Here is a 16,987-nt window from a genome sequence, read left to right as displayed (position 1 = left end):
TAAAAACTTGCATCACAGGCAGAAACCAACAGTGTTAGGTGTTGTACAAAGAAAGTGAACTGGCAGTCTCTGCCTCAAAGCGCTTAACGTTTGTTCATGGTACTAATCTGGATTTTTATTTATTCACAACTTCGTGGCAGAGTAATTCATGTTAGGAGGGGGTTGCAGATTTGGATGTGCGTTACCCCACACAGTTCTGGGACCGTTACCCCATACTATTTGTGCTGGTAAGTTCTTGGTCCAAGTATGACTGCGTGGCCTGGGATTAGAGGACATGCTGCATTTTTGCCTAAAAAATAGGAGGCAACTAGTGAACAATAGCTACTAGTCAGACATCTTGCTGTGAGAAATATTTTACTGCTGTGATACCATTAATGTTGACATTTAACTGCTCTATTTTTGGCAACCCTTCCTCTGAATCCAAATTGAGCAAAGCATTACAGGTCTTGTTGATAGGCTAAAATATAAAAAGGAGGAATAGCTTGGTTGTGCTGCACTGAGAAATTATATGGTTTTTCTTTGCCTATTTTCCCTGCGGGCTTCAGCTAATTTCTCAGCTATGGGCTGACGTCAATGCTGCCAACCAGCACTGAAGGCTACATTGGTCACTGTCAGCTACAAGCAGCTCTGCAGTGCTGCGCTCACACAAAGCTGGGCCCTTTCCCCGTGCACCAACACCACGAAGTAAATCAGATTCACTGCCCTCTTAAAAGGTAATAATCCCAGTTCAAATGCCACATTCTTTTACTGTTCAAATCCTTCCCAGAAGGATTCTTTCCGCTGAAAAAGAACCGCAGAAATAAGTACAGACACTAGGAAAAAAATATTCAGATGCCTCTGGCGCAAGTAACTGCAACAGCAATTAATGTCACTTTGCAAACCAAAATGTGATGCACTCATAAATTGGGTTTTTAAGGCATACAGTTATTTCTGAGCATAAACGAGCTGCAGACTCAATTCTGTACTCACAGTTATTCATGCCTGCAGACCTGTGGCTCAAAATGCAGAAAATCTTGTTATGGCTGAGCTAGGAACAGGACAACAGTAACTAAGGGACTTTTATACAATGGTACCTTGTTCCTAAAGGTAAGCGTTGTTTTATCTTGAGAAAAATACTGAGGTAATAAATACAATATAAAAATTCAATAGACACAGTGAGATTACCTCTCCCCTCCTGCTTCTTTTTTTTTCCTCCCCCCACCCCCAAGACTTAAAGGCTAAAAAAATTTGAGCTAAATCCACAGCAGTTCATTACTGCAGTAATGATTAAATCACTGCAGTCAAGCTAGGCTTACAAAATACAGGCTATCCCAAGCTAACAGTGGCAAGTCAGGTTAGCAGGATTAGGGCTTACAAGTTTCTGTAGTTAATATCATTCAAAACATTTGTCTCGCTATTTCATTACCTCCTTTGCTCTCCAGCCCATTCTATGCAGCTCTCTGTCAATTTACACTTGCTGATTATTTACACTATTTTTTGGCACTAGAAGAGCATTATTTTTCCAAAGCACAGTGAATGTAAGATTTAGGAGAAGAAATGGAAGAGTTCTGTCATATAGCCGAAAAGCTCAGCAAAAGTCATCAGCGTTATCCTTATCTCAAGTGGTAGCATTTTTATTACTTAAGCAAAATGAGTTCCTGCTCAGAACAGGAAAGAGAATCTCGGTTTTGGTGTCAGACCAGTTCTTTGGGGTGCTGAGCCCTAACTTGCCCTAAGCATCTGATTCAGACACCCTATGTAATGTGTGCAGGAGAGGAGACAAAGTTTTCCTTGAGGTCCTCTCTTACATATGTTGCCTGGAATCCTCTCCATCCTTTAAACTCACAAAACCACCATCTAAACGGTGAACACTTCCCTGGCCATATCGTACACCATCTGGCTCTGTAATCACCTCCTGCGATTGCTCGCCCATCTCTGACGCTTTTGATCACAGACCCTTGGCATTCTCATGCCCTGCGTTGCCCCACTACTCCTGCTTCTCCCATCTGTCTGGAGAAATTCTTATGGGCCAAGCCAAAAGACTCCTAGGGAGGAGTCCCTTTCTCCTTCAGCAGTCTTTGGGCTATCTCCTTCTCAAACCCTTCCTTCTAGGTAGTATAAGTTGCCTAGATATTTGTATAAGCTGAACTAACAAGAGAAACATGCATCAATTTATTCAGAAAAAATATCACAAAATTTATCAAATACACTAATATCTAAATTCTACCTTGAGGGCATAATGCAGGGAAAGTTAATCTATGTGGTACATCCATTATACTGAGCTGCCCGAAAATGTTCCTAACAAACCCTTGAAAATAGTAGTGATGTTTCTCTATTTATTCCCTTGATATAAAAAAAAAAAATAGGAATTTAAAGTTTCACCCTTCAACAGTGGGCCTGGCCACTTGTATGTAATTTGGCGTTACCTTCTGCAACCACAAACCATAAAACAAACCTTCAGCCTCAGGTGATGCAAGCGAGATGACCCCAGGAACAGCAAAAGAACAACAAGAGCAACTTTCAGAATTAAAAATAACGGCATGTGGATTTCTATCCTTTTGTGAATCAGCACAGTGACCTTTCATTGATGGTGCCTCTCTTGTCTGATGAGGCTCTTTCGTCCAGCAGAGTACATTCATACACTTAATTAATAATGAAGAAAAGGTAGCGATATTGTGCAGTTACCTCATCCCCAATTGTGAATCCTGATTAAAGGTTAATGGGTTCAGAGCTGTCCGCTCCATGTTAAACATGTCATTAGCATCTTAATAATACCTTCCATTTATAGTCCCTTCATCCAAGTGTTTTACAAATAATCTGGGGCTAATTACACTGCTCCTTTGTATGAGTACACATATATGCCAGAAGAGATAAACAACGCATGCCATGTGGCACCTCTACTGCGTGAATCTGCCGTATCCAAGAAGGTGGAATTGCTCTCTGGGAGTCCATTACTAATGTGATGGGAGAAGGGCACCCTCCCCTCCTGGCCAGCCGAGCCAGGTAGCAGGAAAGCTTTCCTCACCCTCGCTGCAGATCTCATGTACCCTGCCCCTGGCATGGGGAGGGAACAGCAGCAGAAGCCACAGAGCATAAGGGAAGGGAAGGCCAGAGATAGCAAATTTTATCTATCGCATCTGCCTGCCCTTCTACCCCTTCCTGCCCATCTCTGGAAGTCATATGAAGTATTAAATATTTCCATTGTATCAGTGAGGACAAACATGAGTTTGAAAGCACCTGGGCACAGAGAATCTGAAGTTTGAGACATGGTTTGAAATCCTTGTGTGTGGCAGCTGCTGCCTAGCTGGGCAGGACTTCTTCTGCTTCCCCATTCTCACTCCTGTGTAAAGGTGAGCCAAACTCAGAGGGCAGAGCAGAGGCAGGAGCTACTCATCCTGCTCATGAAGCCCAGCCAGAGCAAGACAGCAACAGCTACGTCTGAATTGCTCAGAGACAAAACTGAGACCCTTGACTAATCCCTCCCCCGTTCAGTAGTAATTCTCAGACCTAGAAGCCAAGTGCACAGACCAGCACAGTCTCTCCTTTGTGTCTCAGGTGGTACCTCTGTGGACCTAAGAGCCATCATGTGCAGCACTTCAGAATGGTGTTTTCATACTGCGAAAAAGAGTGTGTTTTACATGATCTGAAGTGTAGTTTGAGGCCATTTAGGAGGTGCAAAGCCTGGTGGAAGGTCATTGAGGGACTGGGAAACATGGAGGAAACCAAAACCAGTACAGTCTTGTCTATATGGGCTATTGGAGTTGATTCCTGGCCTGCACTATTTTTCAAGCAGTGACTGCACCTTGTGTAGGCAACTGCTAGCTGACACAGGACAAAACTGCCCCTGGGAGCATACGGAGCAGCTGAGTGCTTAGGACCCTGCCCTATTCTTGCTTCATCGTACAGCGCAGACCTCACCAGTGGGGCCACGCTTCATGAATCAAAGCCATCTAAGAAAGACAATTTGTCTGGGGGTCTGCTGGGGGCAGGAGGGGTTGAAGATGGCAAGGGGAAGCAGGGTGGCACCTGGCATACAGGGATCCTAGAGAACAGTACTCTGGAGAGTGCAGGCTTAGGAAGTGATGGAGTACAAGGGAGCACCTGCTTACAGCTGACATGCCAGCTTCGGGGAGGAGGGCACACAACTGAAGGAGGCTAGAGACCCCTCTGCTGTAGCTTGAGATATGAAGATTGAGCTGTAGGAAGGAACTGACAGTAAAAGTTGTTAAGGAATTGGGGTAACAGGCGTGAAAGATCCCCAGAAGCAGGAACAGGAGGCAGGAAGAAATGTGTGTGTTGGGAAGGAGGAGGGGAGGAAGGGTGGAGGGAAGGGCTACTTTCCATTAGAGTGAGGACCTACTCTAGCGCTGGGAAGACGGTTTGCAGAATGCTGCGCTACTAAATGGCAGAGCAAGAATAGCTGCCTTTTCTTAGAGAGGAGCAACTGTGCTGTGTACGTAGCCTGGGCCTGGAGATGGTCTTTCCCTTTTGCAGACATCTCTTACATAAAATTATTTCCTGCATTTCTCAGGGGGATGAAATTATGACCTTATAAAAATGTCACGGAAAACAATGAGGGCCTAGACTAAACAGCAGCTTTGTAGGTAGTGTTTGTGTAGGAGAGAGCCAGGTTAAAGTCAGGCCAGGAAGAGACACGACCTGGGCCTGACAGGCAAACAGCCAAACTCCTGCATAGTTCATTGCAATGTCTTTATATCTTCATCGATATTGTAAACTACTGAAAGTTCTCTTGCCAGTGGAAGCGTTTCTCATCATTAAAGAGATTAATGATAACACCTCTTTATTTGCAGTGTACCGAAAAAATTGTAGGCTAGTAGACACAGGCAAGGCTCCTAGCTCTGTCACTGGGGTCTATTGCATATTGTTCATATCTCATTCAGAGCTCAATCTCTACATCTGCAGAACAGTGAAAATACACATCAGTCACCCAGAAACTAATTAAATGCACTGAGATCTTCCATAGCAATGAAGGGCACCCTCGCAGAACGCAATTTAATGCTATAGGACCAAAGTCCAGTCCTTTGTGCACAGGAAGAAGCCTTATCTGTCAGACCTCTGAGATACTAGACAGACATTGTAGCAGCCACAAGGTTGCCAGAAAAAAAACAACAACCAAACAAACAAACAAAAAAAAACCTTTCCCAAAACAGCACTTGGAAAAAGGAAATCTGTTAACTAACTTCCAACCTATTCATTTTACTGTGCAGGGAGACTTCCAGACTTTGTACCTAGGGAGAGTTTTAGTCTCTGCTTTTGTGGCTGTGATGATTATAGCAGAATACCGTGAAAGCAGATGGCCTGTATTCATGGAAAAGATGTCTGGGTCTGTGTCCAAGTGGTGTGATTTGCATTCCCGGTGAAGTAGGTGGGTAAAGCTCACCATGTACTGAGGACACACAAAGAGACTATGAACCATTTACATGCTCAAGCCTTGTCCTGGGCTTTAGTTCACATATAGATTTACCGAATCAGTGTATTTAATATAGCAAAAATTCCCCACAAGTTAAAGATGCAGGAGTCAGGCTCTACTACTCTGACTTGTGTAAACAACTGTGCAAAAAAGCAATTTTTTTTCTGGTAGTTCATAAGCCGTAGTTCCATTTTTGGCCATGTTTTTGTTTGAATGGAATAATCTAACTTATCTAACAAGCATATGAGGCTAACATTATTATCTGACATACAGAAGCACGTTTCACTGATGTGACACCAAGTTTTGGAGGGATTTGTTTTTCAGTGAAATTCTAAACATAGTAAATGCACAACTGAGAACTGCAGCAGTATTTTAAAGCCTCCACTGCAGTTAACTAAAATTGATCTCTTTAACAAGTGCTAAAAATAGAAAGAAGAGAGCACACAACGGCTTTTAATATTGCTCCCTGCAGGCTCCTTAAACAAGGGTGAATATGACCTTCACGCAAAGCTGTCCCAGAGTGTGGAACAATGAGTGATATTTCACATTCCACTGCTCTAGAACAGGAATCGATTTATTACCAAGCTAGCTATGGGATTAATTTACATGTTTCCATTTATAACACTGATGCATCAAAGGAAAAAGGAGAGTTTTTTGTTTTCCTTTTGTTCAGCAGTTTAGAAGCAAAACATCAATTCTGAAAATAATAATCCATAATACAGTAAGAAGTGTTGGACCTGACAGCCTTTGTCTATGGATTTACTGTCTGAAGGGGAATAAAACACAGGAGTCTTGGAGGAAATTCTCCTGATACACATTTTCCCCTGTGAGAGATCCCACGTGAAAAGGATATGACGTTATCCTGCAAAACATGTGAATCAAACATCTTCCTGCACCCCACGTGCTTCTTTCAGCTCTGAGTTACTCTGTTGACCAATGCAGTTACACAAGAACCCCAGTAATAAGATGTCTGAAATTGGAAGCTACTCCCAGAACAAGGAAGCAACACATTCAGTAGAGCTGGAGAAAAAACAATTTTCATATCCCACAAAAATCCTGAAAATAAACTCTGAGAAATTTTCACAAGTTAAAAAAATATATATATTATTTTAGATTGAATCTGAAGGTTTTTGTTTCAATATAAAGCTAATTTAACATACTATTCTTTCTTATAGTTTATGAACTTAAGTTAGACCTTAATTTCTAAATGATATGGCTTAGGCCTAAAACTGGAACCTTTTTTGTTTTGGAAATTTTAAAATGCTTTAACAACTTTCAAAGAAAACTCTATTTTAAAAGATAACTTAAATCAAAACTAGTCCTTCCCTATGAAAAGCTTGGTTTCACCAGATCGGCATTCTCTAAGAGAAAGCATTGTTTAGAAAATCCCAGCTAGCTTCAATTCCTAACATCAGCTGAAGAAAGACTTTCTTCTGACTGCCCGTCTGCATTATCCATTGACATTTGTCTCATTTTCATATAGGCTACAACTAATCTCATTCCTTCTGCATACTATTTCGAATAGAAACTGGGCAGTCACAACAGAGCAATCCTGCCATGACTGGGGAATAGCAGTCCTCTCTCAATTAACTTGTTCATGTGAGAGATTCTCCACTCTGATGGAGATGCAATGATGCTTAAACATTTGATGATCTGCATCTTGGAATGAAGTCTCCAGCAGATCCGATTTAAAGCAAAAACCTCTTCAAGTTCATGGACAAGCATTTGTCATGTCCCTGCATAAATCCATCAGTTGTCCCATCTAAATATATATTAAAAAAAAAAAAAACACAACAAAAATGTATGTAAACAAGCTTTGATCTGCTACTCAATCAAAGGGCACTTACAAGCCACACTTTAGGCTAACCACTTGCAGAGCAAGAACTCTCTGTTCTGTATAATGCAGAACACCCTACCTGCAGTTAAGAAAAAAGTATGTACATACATAAAGTAAAATTCATTCTTAGCAAAGAACCAGTTGATACGTATGAAGTTAAACCCAACGGTTTAATGCAACTTAGCAATGTACAGGCTTTACAATAACTTCCTCTATAGTTATTCCTCTACACTGCTATTTCTCATCTGCTTTTTGTGACACATTTTCACACAAGGGCCATAAAGCTTACCTGGTCCTAGCTTAGAAACTGCATAAAGGAGGTCGTAGTTGATGACAGGTGTTGCATCATCTATTGGTTGCCACCCTACAGGTGGGGAGGCTGGAGGCGAGATGAGAAACTGTTTTGCAGGCTGTGGTGGAGCTAAATGAAGCTTGTCTCCATCTGTCTCAGAGGTCTGAATCTTTAAAGCATAACAAATGCATCATTTAGTTTAGGATGGGTAGAGCAATGACTACTCAAATCACACACTTCTAATAGCAAATGACACCCAGGCAGGGTCTCAAAATCAGTCTCGGTAGACAAGGCCTGGAGACACATTTCATCTCAACCTTACAGATGGTTCCTCTACAGCAAATACACTGTGGGGGACTGTTATACAAGCAAAGCTACAATGTTTGTGCCTTCTGGACATGTTCTCTGAGGATAAGAGCAAACTTTGGTCTCCACAGCTGCTAATTCAGAGATCTGTGAGGCTAAAAGGTGCTCTTGTGATCTACTGGTCTAAACTCTTAAATAAAAGCAGTCATTAAACTAGAAATCAGTAACTCCTGCACCAAGGCCATATCAGTAACTTTAGAAAAGTTCTGAAGATTTGGCTTATTGAGTTAAAGTGATAAAGTAATCTATCATGATCCTTAGTCAGTTGTCTCAGTAACTAATTCTTCTCATTTTATTTCTATCTTAAATTACCTAGTTTAATTGTTGCTTGTCTGGTATATTAAAGAAGCCTCAATACAGATGAATTATGCCACAGCTACAGTCACATCTGAGCAAGTTTACGGTCAACTCAGACCCAGAAGTGATAAATTGCATCTGTGTGACAGCAAGCCTGAGATAAAAAGCCTTGCTATACCTGAATGGGCTCTGCAAAAAGCCAGTTTGAGTCTCCCCACTCCATGTTCCCCAGAACTTCTAATTCTGGAAGTTCTTATTCATTCTGGCTTAGGTCCCTGTAAACATAGACTTCCCCAGACACTGCTGCTTCCTTGTGTTCATTCCCTGGACACAACTAGTAAATTCTTCTAAGACTGCATGTACTGGAGAACATAGCGCAAATACTTAAATTGGCTTTGCAGGAAATCAGCTTAGATATGGAGATTAATCACTATTATCCATGTTTTTCCATTTCCTGGGTTATCCCAAGTTTCCTCTTAACCTCTTGATTGTGTAGTTAGAGTGAAATGATTATCAGACCTTCTTCAACTGCAGTTCAACTGCAACCTTTCAGAAAACCATCTGGGCCAAGTCTAGGAGATTAAGGCATTTAGGGTGGGACTGAGGTGGATTTTCAACACCTAAATCCAACAGTAAGAGCTTCTGAACTCATCTAACCCACCATGCACCTTGTGTTTTTCACAGCCATAGCTCCCCATCTTCCTGAAGTTCTGCTTCTACATGTGCTCAGAACAACTGCTATCTTGATAGGGCTGAGAAGCTCAAAACCTAACTTCCTCTTAAGTTTGATTAAGATCTTCAAATGAGACTTCCCTTAACCTAAAACCTCTGAAGGACCAATCTGGCAGCCCAAAGCACACCTGTGTTGCTTACTGGCACTACTGAGTATCCCATAAGCCACTGTGGCCACAGCCATTTAATAAAAAAATATTTAGAAGAGATAGTGGTCAGGGTTCTCAACCTCCCTCCACCTTTCTGTAGCCTGGCTGTGACCACCAGGGCACACTCAACTCACTCAAGCACATATCTGCTTTAGGTATCTGCACTCACCCAAGCATTGGGAGATCTGGGTTCTCTCCCTCCCTTGTTCAAGAAGAATCTAACCCTCATCTCCTACTTCTAACAGATGGTTATAATCACTTGCGCATGTTCTGGGCTGGGGGGCATTCTTCTCCCCCTAGCATCTCCCTGTCAAGTGAACTTACTGAATTCCTCTTAAAAAATTCACACATTTATTTAATAAGACAAAAAAAGGCAGGAGTAAGCCTGACTCTGGCTCAGAGTTGCAGTCAGATAAAAGTAATTCAGTCCTACTTCTTTTAGGAACTTAAGATACTTCACATTTCCACTTTTTTTTATGGTTAGTTTAGAGAGTTTCCCCACACAAAATACCAAATGTTGTAAATCTGTTCTAAGCTATGTAACTTCTGTGTGTTGTATAAGCAACTTGGGTCCTAACTGGTCCCTCAGGTTTACTGCAGACCCACTGGGAAGGTATGGCTCAGACCACATAAGGAGGTTTGAGTAATCCTTTAGCAGAGAGATTGGGCATGGGAGAAACTTTTATTACTTTCATTCAGGTTTACTGGACAATATTCCATTAGAAGCTATGCACTAACATGTAAGTGGATAACAGATTTCATTACCTGTGCAAAATACAACTTTAACTTCTTCCCTCTGAATTGTGTTTCATGCAGCTCTATTCTGGCACGAGCAGCTGATTTGGGACTACTAAAATTTATCCGCACACGTCTGAAGCTTTTAAACAGCTGGAATGTCACACAGTCATCATAGGCACGGAATAAGCCTTCAAATTTTTCCTGCAAATGAAAAAGAATAATGCTGAAGATTAACTTTGTGTTCTGTCCCATTAGATCTGTGTTGAAACATGATCTGAAACTTGATGACAGTTGTTTAACCAGTAGTTTTCAGTTTACGGTCCTTGTGGAGTGGATGACCATAGACTAATAAGGCTCTGTGAAAAGAAAATAAGACAAGCACTGGTCAGAAAGTGCTGAACTCTGGAAAATGTTTGCAGCAAGGAGTCTTCAAATTGAAAACGCATCAGCTTCTCATGAAAGTTCAGCAAAATTGTGATGGTAACTTATGAAGTGAAAATGCAAAAGGCACATGACTGAAAATACCAGACCACTGTGGTCTCATCTGCATGTAAGCATAGATTGCACTGAATCACAGTAAAGGAAGCAGACAAAGTTTGGCCCACTGCAACTCAGGGTTGCATTCAGGTTGTTTTGTGTCACAGGTAAGGTTTTCTGGACATTTTGTCATTTAAATACTTAGAGCAGATATATATCAATTTCTTGAGAGTGACTGTAGCAGAAGGAAAACAAAAACAAAAAAACAACAAAAAAATCAGATAACTGCAAACAGTGACCTGTCCCAAAGAGAAATTTCAGGCTTAAAACTTTTTAGTTATAGACCTCCATGTTCAAAAGGAGATGACATAAATAAGGTTATCTTAACATTGTAAAAGAAAGGTCTAAAATATACCAGATCTACGGGTCTACTGAAATGAATAGAAATTCAAGATATGTTAGCACCTGGAGGATCAGACTTTCTCTATAATTTTTCTATAACCTGTGTACACACAGAGGATTAGTTCCACCCCATCGAATGAAACCAAAGTCCTTAAACCAACTCTGACACACATGCATAGGTCTCTTCATTCACATGGGCGCAGATTCATAAAGTGTGCAGACCAAAAGTGACCAGTTCCCTTTTAGTCTAACCTTTGTGTTCACTCAGGCTTTAGAATTGCATCCGGTGAGTCTCACATACAGACCTATTGTTTTAACTACTGTAACCAAGATCTGAAGTCATAGAGGATAGAAAATCAGCCGGAGTAAAGCACCTTTCTTTTTTAGTTATCTCTGGAAAAAAAAAACAGTATTTAAAATGATTGGCCACACCATTTCGTACATTGAAGGCTATTACGTCATGTTGAGAAGTTAGTATAATTACAATAACCTGATGTTTGCTTTTATACATCTACAAGTAAGAATTTTAAAATGTAGCTTCTTTAGTTCTCATGGAAGAAAACAATTTCTTATTCCTGAGAGTGGATAGCCGGTAGAGGCTGCAGAAGATGAAGTTCAATTTATATAATCTAATCAATATTTCAGTTCTCATCTGTTGATCTTACAAGCTGGGTGAGGAATGCAGAACTTCTTTGAAAAATTTACCCTGAAGAACAGCGAAGAGGCATCAAGGAGCACTAACAGCACTGCAGGAGTGCCTGTCAGCATTACAAGCTTGTTAAAGAATTAACTGGAAAAACAGACCAGTTTCACGGCAAGAAGTATGAAACACTGTAAATACGCATATACCGACTGGATCTCCTTTACTGCCAACTCTGCGGTCTTCTTCCCCATAACCACTATTCCATCTCTGGCAGCCTCACAGAAGAACTTCTCTGTGGTCTGCTAAGCTTTCACGATTTTCATTTCATTTTGCCTGACCTCACGCACCTCCTCCTCTTACCACAGGGGATATGTTAGAGGAAAAAAACAGAGGAGATGGTTCAGTGGTTTGGTTGAGGGTGAATAGAGGCATGCAGTAATCTCACAAACAGCGTGAAGTTGATAGGTTTGTACAAGCAGATCTAGTCATACCATCTAACATTCAAAACATTCAGTATTTCACACATAAGATCTGTTTTTTAACTGTTTACAGTTTTGCAAAATTGTATTTCCTGAGCAGGAGTCTACAGGAGTCTACCTCGAGTGGCATTTGTATAAAGGTCAGCCAAAAGTAGCAGTCGGTTTCAGTCCTGCCATGCTTGGGTTTTTGATCCTACAACCTTCACAAGGAGCAGAGGGAGAGGGTAGGAGGACGGGAGAGAAAAGGACAGGGGACCAGCACGTATGTAAAATAAGACTTATGTAGCACTCAAAAGTATGTAGCACTGTTTATAATCTAAGGAACAGATCATATTGACTAGCTAATTAAAGTGTACATCTTAAAGTTACCTATATTAACTATTTCAGACTTCAACACTTTTTTAAAAAAGCATGTTAAAATAAACAAGCTTATTTATATATGAGACAAGCAATGTGTTTTAACAGAAGTCACACATTGGCTAAAAATAAGCAGCAAGGCGAACATTTCATAGCCCACTGTAGTACCTCTTTCAGTCCCCCCACAAGTCACCAATGAAATCGTTCATCGTATAAAAAATATCTGATCAGCCATGGAACGAACTACGCAGGGACTTGTCTGGACACTGGGAAGTATCTGTTTGGGCTAATTATTCATTAGGGAACAGATTCTCTATACCAACACAGCAATACTTACTTGTGTTGGCCTGTCTTACATGTTCGCCTTCTTTCCATACACTGTGTACCAATATGGAACCGAGATCTTGGTTCGGGCCACTGCGGGGTGTCACGGTGCAAAACCAGGGCAGATGTAATTTTAAAAGAGGCTCCAAGAACAGTGAGCGTAAAGGGTGTTCTGGGCACATTTCTGAACAATCCTGAGATGTACTCTCATTAGGCACTGAAAGGACAGATGGGAGTATCTCTAAATAAAGCTGATTAAGTAGTGGACGCCAAACGTAATACTGGGAGATCATTAAAGCACTAGGGGCTTTATTTGGCTTACTTTCCAATTTGATATTAGCACGGCTTTAGAGCTCCAGCTTTGATTAACGCTCCTAAAAATGTCAGGAAAAAAACCTCAGAGCCCTCTATTCGATATGATTACAGGGCATTCTGTCCGCAATGGGCTCGTATCTACTGCACCAAGTGAAACTGCATTTCCCATTAAAAAAAATTCACACCTCTGAGTTCTTCTCCATTTTCAGCTGATAACAATAATGACCTTAGCAGACATCATTAACCATCAACCACAGTTAATGGCCCTCAGCATCTTGAGCTGTCACAACTCCTCCCAGCTTGATATTAATTCCCAGGAAATGCCTTATGCCTTAATTGCTGTTGCCTCTGATATCTGCTGAAGGTACTTATCTGGATAAAAGTCTTTTAGAGCCATTCTGATCTCTAAGAAAATGTATCACATGCATTTTAAAGAGCTTTGCAAATTCTCTCTCCAAGTTTTTGTGGAAAAATAATTCAAGATTCATAATCATCTCAATTCGGGATTTATTTTTAAATGTTTTTACAGAGTAAGTTTTTAAACTTTCAGAATATTTTGAGACCCACTGAAAAAATAAAGGAACTTCCTAAGTTAAGCAGCACTGTTGCTAATCTTCAAGTAAAATCTGACTCAAAATGCAGAAAATTATGAGAGTTATGCATTTATTTCTCAGATTTTCCATGTCTTTATCCATCCTAAGTATGTGCCTGTGAGACCCAATTAATGTTGCTAATGGACAAATTTGAGTAGCGTTATTTTGACCCACGCTGCAGGAATTCTCACTCCTCTCTTCTGAACTGTGTCCCCTCCCCATCATGCTGCTCCTTCACCAAGCCCCTTTCCCCAATACCAGCACCAGTTCTTCCCCAAGGGTCTTTCCTGTCACCTCACGTCAGCTCCCATATCCTAGCATTCACCACCTCTAGCAGTTTCTTCTCTTTATTTTAATTTTATTTTATTAGCACAATGTAGGAACGTACTAATTAAGGCTGCTGATTACTCAAGCTTGATTGTTCTCACTTCCGACAACGCAGAGGACAAACAGTACCGTCCAAGGAAGAACTGAGCACTGGACTAACAGACCCACCTCAAGAGTTTCATAGTACAAAGCGCAAAGCTGTAGGCTTGTGGGCTAAAACCTACTTGTACTACTAAACAGCAGCTCACCTGGGGAACCAAGATACAGAGAACCTGTGTGCAAGTCACAGGACAAAAGTGATCAGTGAAACGCTGCCATCAGAAGGCAAACATAATATTGGATGTTATCTGGAAAGGTATTTCCAGTAAAGCAAAGAAATTAGTAACAACATTACATAAAGCACTATTACACCTCATTGAAATACAGGTTTTGGTGCCTGCCTCCCAGAAAGATTAAGCCAAATGGGAATAGGTTCAAATAAAGGCTACTAAGATAAAAGGAATGAACAACTTAAGGAGAAGAAATTAAAATTCTTGGCTTGTTTAGCAAAGCAAAGACTGAGAGGAGACAGGACAGTCATCACTAGTTTAGAACAGGATAGAGAGTAAAGAAAAAACTATTTAAACTAGAAGACTGTTGGCATAAAACAAATAGAAACAAGTGGGCATGAACAGGCTTAAGCTGGAAGTTAGAAAAAGGTTTCAAACATCAGAGTAATGACTCAGAAACAACCTTGCAATTATAGCAGCGGTGGCAAATGATTTTTTAAGATTGAATTTGGTTAGTTCGTGTAAGGAGCTATGACAAAGCATTGCCACAACAAGCACTGTAAAACATGACTACCTGAATTAGCAAGTGAATTGGGTTCTGACAGGGCAAGTTCCTTCCACTTCTATGTTACTATGACTTATTTCCAAACATTTCTTTCATGAGTGGCTCCACTGGTATTGTGTTCATTCAGGACAAAAGCCAAGGCCTAATTCAAATCAGTGGAAGTCTTTCCACAGATATCAGTGAGCTTTGGATTAGAGCCCCAGAACTCAGAACACAAATTACATTTTATTATTCAGTATGTTTACGCTCATTATCACCCTTGTTCCACATTTGATTTAGGAGATGACTGTGATTTAAAACTTTAGTCTAATCCTGTTTCCTAGATTTTTGGTAAGAAAATAAAGCAAACATTTTTTTCCATTTCAATGTTTCCTGGTCTTGTATGTGAAGAAAAAAACCCCCACACAAATACCCAATTGCATGCAATAAGAAAACCAAGACATAATTTACAATTAGGAAATATGTTTTACTTGAAATGAGTTCTATACTTTTGGTATAAATTTCTATAACAATCAGATAGACTGAAGTCTCAGAGTCCAGCATCCTTTCTGTTTCCACATAGCTACAGCACAAGATGAAAGAGGAAATTTGACAGTACGTAAAGACACCATGCACTTAAAGTCTAGCAACGAAAAATTCTACCAACAGATCAATTTCCACTTTATAGCAATGAGGACAACCTAGGTGTTACTGGTTAATCCTAGGGTGATAACTGAATCACGATAGTGGCACAGGTGCAAGAAAGGCATACATGATCCTAGAAAATATCAGTGGGAAGTCACTTCAAGACTGGGGTTTGTTAATGCCACATAGCAGGTACTCTAACAACCTAGTCTAGATACTGTGCCTGGCTCTGGTCATCCAGGGTTAAGAAAGATGGAGACAAACTGGAAGAGGACCAGGGGAGGACTGCAAGGATGAAAAAAAAAAAAAAGGGGGGGCAAGCCTATCACAGGAGATAAAAGCAGAAGAACTCTCCCTGGGAAACAAAGGCAAAGGTAGGATGTGTTTCTCGCTGTATCTAAATATGAGCTGTAACTAAATATAAGGAAAACAGTAAATGTTGAGCTGGGAAAGGAATTATCTGTATTAAAAAAAAAAAAAAGCAATTTTAAGGTTGGACTTTGAGAGTGTCAGGTTAAAAAAAAGTATTAAATCTTGCTCACTTTGGTTAAATCAAAACCAATCTGCTTGTACTACCGCAATCTTATTAATGTTAATATAATGCTAATGTACTAATCCCTACTATGCAGTTGAAAAGAATAAACAGTCTGTATTTCAGACTTTATGCTAAATGACCTTATTCCTCTGGCCACCTCCTCCTCCAGTGTACCAACCCCGAGCAGACCATGTATTACCCCAAAATGTGTCTGCACTGATCTGTGGCTCGCACGTGCTGCCATGTTGTCCTCTACAATAGAGCTGTTTCAGAAGCTTCTGCCTAAATCTTACTGATCCTGAAGGCCGTGTCCAGAGTATTGCCTTAACTATGTGCCAGAATCATTCTGACACCAAAAATACTTGAGGTAAGGTTTCCTGCTTACAGGTGCAGGGGCTTGTTCCAGAAAAAGACTCTTTGAGAAATGTAGCAGACATGACACAATGCAGTATAGACATCTGTAATTCATCATCTCGCAAAAGCTTGTGGTAACAAAAATAGGTAGGAAATGTCGGGCTGGAAGAAGCTTGACCGTTCCACCTTGCCTGGGAACGGAGGCAGTAGGAGTCATCCCTCCCCACCCGTCCTCCCGCGCGAGGACAGATCACCCAGGGACGATCTGAATAGCACCGCAAACCTCCTGCTGAACAAAACAAGATGGATTTGCTTCTTGAAAATCAACTGAACTCCTAAATACGTTTATGTTCAGCTTCCGAATCATCAGTACAAAGAAAGGGACAGAGATAATATCTGCCCTAAAGCTTAATGAAAACAGCATTCACATTTCAGAAGAGGCTGACAAATGTCAGGGGCACAGAATTTTGCTGCGTTGCTTTTTCTGTTTTTAACCAGCTCACATCCCTGTTTACCTCAAAGTGACGCACATTCCTCCTGCTTAGCTCCACTGATCTGGAAACCAAAGGCTCCTTCAAGACGAAATAAATTGTTCCTGTGGCAGTGCCAAGGGGGTGAGATTTAATATAGTTTGGAGACTTCTCAATTCAATTTCACACCCGATGATTGAGCTAAAAGAAAAATCCACACTTTACTTTTCTTTTTTTATACAAGTACTGCTATTTTACCATATCGCCCACGACAACTTTTTTGAATACTACCTATTTGAAGACTTCAGTTCCACATACCATATTAGCTTCCTGAAACACTGGAAACACTATTTCAGACTAGGTGGAATAGAGCTATTAATTTTTTTGCCAGTACTAGGGAGCGCTCTGTAGAGACACCAGTCTTTGTCCTCC

At 40.7% G+C, this 16,987-nt stretch overlaps 1 protein-coding gene across 3 annotated transcripts in view; it reads right to left on the bottom strand.

Moving 5' to 3' along the window:
* RCAN2 (regulator of calcineurin 2) overlaps nt 1-16,987 on the bottom strand; it is an 89,785-nt gene that overhangs the window by 4,732 nt on the left and 68,066 nt on the right. For all 3 annotated transcript variants that reach the window (XM_067294391.1, XM_013955616.2, XM_013955617.2), the window contains exons 3-4: nt 9,849-10,022; nt 7,537-7,708 (exon numbers count right to left, since the gene is read on the bottom strand). In XM_067294391.1, the coding sequence (XP_067150492.1) occupies nt 7,537-7,708; nt 9,849-10,022 (346 nt within the window). The remainder of the gene's footprint in view (nt 1-7,536; nt 7,709-9,848; nt 10,023-16,987) is intronic.

Source organism: Apteryx mantelli, chromosome 3 (assembly GCF_036417845.1).
Source record: "Apteryx mantelli isolate bAptMan1 chromosome 3, bAptMan1.hap1, whole genome shotgun sequence".
Classification (NCBI taxonomy): Eukaryota; Metazoa; Chordata; class Aves; order Apterygiformes; family Apterygidae; genus Apteryx; species Apteryx mantelli.
Note: the sequence above shows the minus strand (reverse complement) of the source record. Positions and strands in the feature narration are given on the sequence as shown.